At 37.6% G+C, this 6132-nt stretch overlaps 1 protein-coding gene across 5 annotated transcripts in view; it reads right to left on the bottom strand.

Moving 5' to 3' along the window:
* Nucleotides 1-3880: 3880 nt before the first annotated feature.
* The window catches only part of tex15 (testis expressed 15, meiosis and synapsis associated), a 34256-nt gene continuing 32004 nt past the window's right edge, over nt 3881-6132 (bottom strand). For all 5 annotated transcript variants that reach the window (XM_068218564.2, XM_073914388.1, XM_073914389.1 and 2 more), the window contains 2 exons: nt 5875-5921; nt 3881-4842 (listed from right to left, as the gene is read on the bottom strand). In XM_068218564.2, coding sequence (XP_068074665.1) covers nt 4182-4842; nt 5875-5921 — 708 coding nt within the window. In that variant the 3' untranslated portion in view covers nt 3881-4181. The remainder of the gene's footprint in view (nt 4843-5874; nt 5922-6132) is intronic.

Here is a 6132-nt window from a genome sequence, read left to right as displayed (position 1 = left end):
GGCCGCTGCATTCGCCGCCCCTGACGTCATCAGAAAGGCATGCCGCTGAACGCTCGTAATGAAGTGCTGCCACCTGTGGCCCGGAAGACCATTAACAGTTTTTCTTTCAAACTGGCGAGCTCACCAAGGCTGCATTTATTTGGTCGAAAATTAATAAATAAAACAATCAAATCAATAATCAAATATAAATCAATAAATCAATAATCAAAAATAAAAGCAATAATAATAATATGTAACAATATAACATGATTATTTGCTAAAGATACATTATACATATTAACGTGTTACTTTAATATTCATTCATTCAATTTCTTTTCGGCTTAGTCCCTTGGTCGCCACAGCGGAATGACACGACAACTTATCCAGCATAAGTTTTATGGAGCGGTTGCCCATCCAGCTGCAACCCATCACTGAAAAAAACATCCATACACACTCATTCACACACATACACTATGGACAATTTAGCCTATCCAATTTACCTGTACCGCATGTTTGTGGACTTGAGCACCCGGAGGAAACCCACACCAACACGGGGAGAACATGCAAACTCCACTTTCTAAAAAAAGTGCATTTATTAAGTGTGCTTCACACAGTGAGTGGGCTTGACAAACCACCTGTAGAACCACTCTTCTCTCTCTAAAACACTTCCCCCTCCTAATTCTAGTACTGAATTCTCTGAGCACAAACTATTCCTTTGTATCCTTTGTAGTTAGCACTTCTTATCAGTATTGCCTCTACTTGAATGGCTGAATGCCTCCACAATTGTAAGTTGCTTTGAACAAAAGCGTCTGCTAAATAACTAAATGTAAACATAATTTTAGTATTAAAGTTCTAATTATATAATTATAGTTTGTTTACATAAATTGCAGCCCTGGAGCACAGAATTTAAAAAAAAAAAAAAAAAAAAAAAAAGCATGAATGAATCTCAATCTTAAATTAATTTTAATCTTTAGACAGTGTACATTATCCAAACCATTGAAATCTGATGAACTTATATTCACACCAAACAGTGTGAAACAGTGAAAGCCCTCTTTATCACTTTAACAACAACCATGCCACATTCAAAGTCACTCAGAGAGCACATATTTTACCCATTTTACAAGATGTAGAATTAGACTTTGGTGTTTACAGAATGTGTCTGTAAAGTTTCACCCTCAAAATACCCATCAGATTATTTGTTATATAATGTAGAATCTGCCCATTTTGGTGTCTGAGTAGATTGTAGCTGTATTTGTAGCCTGTGGCTTTAAATTTCCAACCACCTCTTCTCCCCGCCCACTACTCCGATGTGCATGTCTTCTTCTCATGCTCGACATTAGATAAACAGTCGTCAGTGATAGAGACAGCCATGCAGGCACGTGCACACACAGGGCTCAACCTGTGCAGTGCACATGCCCTTTTTAGTCTTGGATAGAAAGTGCCCTTCCAAAATGATCAAAAGTGCCGTCGCGACGCAACACACCCTCGGTCCCGCCCTTCAGTAGGCGCGCGAAAAACACAGCTGATCAGAACGCGCGTGACAAGACCCCCCCCTCTTCAAAAAATTTATCCTGCACATGCCCTTTGGACGGTCTCTGCACGGGCCTGCAGCCATGGAGGAAGCTGAAATAAGGTCACTAGTAAAAATACCTAGTAAGTTTATTTGATGCATTTGTGATGGAGTCTATCCAAGCCTTTCTGAAACAATGAGTCACACACAAATGACGTTTGCAGTACACACTTTGTTTACTGACACCCTGTGTTCGTGGTGATTATCAGAGATAAACGAAATACAAATACTTTGTGACTGTACTTAAGCAGATTTTTCTGGTATCACTACTTGACCCCACTACTATTACTCCACTACGGTCGTTACTGTCGTTTTCATGTGTTTGGTGGCGCGGTATATATTTTTTCTTGTCATTGCGCAATATGAACACAGTTTTGATGCAGTCAGCCTATTTTTAGGCTGTGCGCCTGCGTGCTGCACTGCGTGGCTTTTCACGGCTATCGCCCACGTACGTGTGCTAGTTAATTAAGATTACTTTAAGAAAGGTTAGGATGACTTCACAAACGCGACAGAGGGAAACAGGGAACCTAACATGGCTGATGCTGCCCTGTTTATGGTAACGTAATTTTGTTCGTTCGGATCACAGTTAGACAAGAGATACCCATTCCAGTTCATAAGCATGCCGTTTTTGCGTAAGCCTTTTGTCCACTTCTGATCATACTGCACAAGGTTTCTCAGGTCTTTCAATCTAATATCGCGAAATATAGAGCTTTTTTGTAAAAATTTGTACATTTAGTACTAAAACAATCAAATACTTTATAAAAAATTATGCATTACGGTTTATTTCTGATAAGTTTATATTTCCTAATACAGAATTTATGCTGTTTTTCAGTTTTTATTTTTCAGCTTTTAATTTGCCTATTGATTTAACATACTGTTGTTCTCAATGTTTTTTAACAAATATTTTTCAATAACAAATGTAAGTATACTGGGCAATTATTTAAATAATAATATAATTATTCCAGCATATGTTTTACACAGCAGATACCCTTCCATCTGCAACCCAGTACAAGGAAACACCTATACACACTTACATTCACACACACACACTTATACACTGCCAGTTGAATTTTTATTCACCTCTACCACATGTCTTTGGGTCTGTGGTTGAAACGGGTCCTTTTTACTTTTTTACTCTTGTACGTTTTTCAGGCCGTACTTCTTTACTTTTACTTAAGTACAAAAGTGTAGTCCTTTTACTTTTACCGGAGTCGTTTTAATCATAAATATCTGCACTTCTACTTAAGTAAAGGATGTGTGTACTTTTGCCATCTCTGGTGATTATAGCAGTTAAGAATTATATAGCAATTTTACTCTCTTTATTACAAACATGCACTGTTTAAAAACGATTTAAACTTATAAAATTAATTTTTGAGGTGCAGTTGATTACAGAGAGTTTTAACATATGTTACGATCCAAGTTTTTTTTTGCAAAAAATGTTCTGTGGACATGTGTATACATGTTATTATGAAGACATGGCACCTTTCATTAAATTCGGTGGGCAGGGAAAACCACACTTTTATGTCCCGTTGTGGTGGGCCTCAAAATCACTGGATCCTATTTTAACGTCAGTATATTAAAAAAGAGACTTAATCATAATAATTAATAATAATAAAAATTCCTTACATTTATATAGCACTTTTCTGGGCACGCAAAGCGTTTTACACAATAGGGGGAATCTCCTCATCCACCACCAGTGTGCAGCATCCACCTGGATGATGTGACGGCAGCCATTTTGCGCCTGACTGCAAACAACACACCAGCTGATTGGTGGAGAGTGATGAAGCCAATTATGATAAGGGGAGGCCATGATGGACAGAGGCCAGTGGGCAGATTTGGCCAGGATGCCGGGGCTAAACCCCTACTCTTTTTCGAAGGACATCCTGGGATTTTAAACAACCACAGAGAGTCGGGACCTCGGTTTAACGTCTCATCCGAAAGACTTGTTGGGTTTATATCTCTCCAATATGACTGTGGACACACTATAACTACACACAGCTCTGTCCAAACAGCTTCCAAAAGTTGATTTTGATCATAGGTGCCCTTTAAATCGCCTTTCTTCCCTATTCTGATACTCAGTTTTAATTTCAGCAGATCTTCTTGACCATGTCTAGATGTATAAATGGAGAGTTGTTGCTGTTTGTTTGGCTCATTCGTTATTTTTATAGTATTTTTGCAGTTCAATAGGTTTAGCAAATAAAATGGCTGATAAGTGTTTAATATGTTTCTAGAGTGATGCCTAAGAGGTCACAAACTGTATTTATTTGGATGCAAAGTTAAGGAGAAGGCTAGTTTGGAAAAACACTGCTTTACAAAACTCTGGAAATTATCTGTAAAATGATCAAACCATTTCTTTATTCACATGTTTTGTAGAAAATAATTATTAAATTTCAATAAATATTACAAAAAGGTAACATCAACATCTTGTATACAACACATTACGCTATAAAATATAGCGTTATATAGAGTACATAGAGAATTTCTCCTAAAATGTGTGTTATTTTACATATAAAGACCCATTTAAGTACATTTGCTTAAAAGTACCAAGTGCATGCATGATCTCTGCATTGATGCAGTGGGATATTCATGTAAAAGATATACATAAAATTCAATCGTAAAGTACCGTATAGCCCTAAATGGCGCTAGGATAATATCTAGTATCAGGGTGAATGGCTCCAGTGGAGCCTGTGGTGTATGTTTGTCCATTCAGAAGGAAGTAAGGGTATTGAATTGTTGTAATCGTGTTGGGCACAGGAACATGAGTCAAAGCCTGGACTGAGAGAGGAGAAGATACCAAATTTTGATTTACATTACAGTTTGGTAAATTATAAGGTTGTGTCATGGCTAAACTGAACTGGTTTACTTGCTGTTGTGAGAGCATAGAACAATGCGCTGCAGTGCTATTTTGTTGATATTTAACGCTCTCAAATGCTGAACGTGAAGCACAAGAATCTCCTCGTAAAGTTGCTTGGGAATCTGAGACCGAAGGCCATTGAGGTCTTTGTATGTCTGCTAAAGATCTCCTGTCTGAAGAATGTGAAACAGCCCTTCGTCTTTTAGACAGAAGACGAGAGTGTATTTCGGAGTGAGCATGAGACGTTGAAGGCGAGGGGGGGACTGTGTTAGGTGTCTTCCAGTCTACAGCATCACGTCCAACCATTCCCCACTGTGGATCCATTCTGCGAGGGAGTGGGTAGTAAGGGCTCAGCTCCTCAAGATGGGTGGCTGGAGTTGTTTGGAAAAGGGGGCCTTTATCATTCACGTCACAATGTGTTACAGGTGGATGAGTCACCCTGGGAATATTCGAGAATGTGAATTACACACACATTTTAGGATTACTTTCAAGATAAAATGACAACTGGTTTAATGAAGGCCAATTCACAAGTCACAAACAAACAAATGTGGTTAATCATTGCATGAACTTCTCAGACATTCTACACTCTCAGAAAAAAGGTATGCGAGCTGTCACTGAGGTTGTACCTTTTTAAAAGGTACACATTTGTACTTGAAGGGTCCATATTGGTACCTCAAAAGTATATGTTAGTACCTGAAAATTTAAAGAGTAAAACTTTTGTATTTTTTAGGTACGTTGTACCCTTGAGGTATTAATATGGACCTTTTAGGTACAAATTTGCATCTTTCGAAAAGGTACCACCCCAGTGACAGCTCGCGTACCTTTATTCCTGAGAGTGTACAGTCTGACAAGCAAAGATTCAGCATGTTAAATTTGTGAAAACAAGCTAAGGCAGACACTGATATTGGTAACACTGATCAAAATCTGAAGTGTGGTGCTGTTTGTCGTGCTGTGTGAATTGACCTTAATTGATTAGCTCATCCAAAAATGAAAATGTTGTTAATAAATGTTGTTAATAGTTACTCACCTTCATGTTGTTTTAATCCCTTGACACCACTGTTCATATTCGGAACACAAATTAAGATATTTTAAATTGAGAGCTCCCTAACCCTTCATATACACCAAGGGTTGTGAGACGTTCAAAGTTCATTCTATCTGACTTTAACTGTTTTTTGACATCAAAGCTCAAATAACAAATTTGTTCTTTAAAAACCTGTAAAAACGACTTTGTTCACCTTTTTTTTTCACTTTGAACATCTCATGACTTTTGCTATTCATAGAGGATCAGAGAGTCCTACAATTTGATTTGAAACATCTTAATTTGTGTTTCGAAAACAATCAAAGGACTCAAGGGAATGGAACAGCATGAGGGTTGGTAATTAATAACTGGATTTTCATTTTTGGGTGAACTAATCCTTTTAGCAAAATATCAACATCTGATTCTTGAATTAAATTACAAAAAGTCTCCTACCTCCTTTTAGCCATTTTGTAAGCAAGCTCCTTGCTAGACTTTATGCTCTAGATTACAGGGAAAATAGTTTAGATAACATTTAGAAAGATACACATTGATTTTTTACCATACCAAAAGGAATTCAGGTAACATTTCTATCATCTCATTTTATCAGTTTTAACATCCTTAAAGTTGCAACCAGTGCTTAATTTTAAAATTGCGAGGTCCCGGAACAGATCGTGGCAACAGATCTGGCATGTTTGTTTTTTATTTCCTATT

The sequence above is a fragment of the Danio rerio genome, chromosome 10 (assembly GCF_049306965.1).
Source record: "Danio rerio strain Tuebingen ecotype United States chromosome 10, GRCz12tu, whole genome shotgun sequence".
In the NCBI taxonomy this organism is placed as follows: Eukaryota; Metazoa; Chordata; class Actinopteri; order Cypriniformes; family Danionidae; genus Danio; species Danio rerio.
Note: the sequence above shows the minus strand (reverse complement) of the source record. Positions and strands in the feature narration are given on the sequence as shown.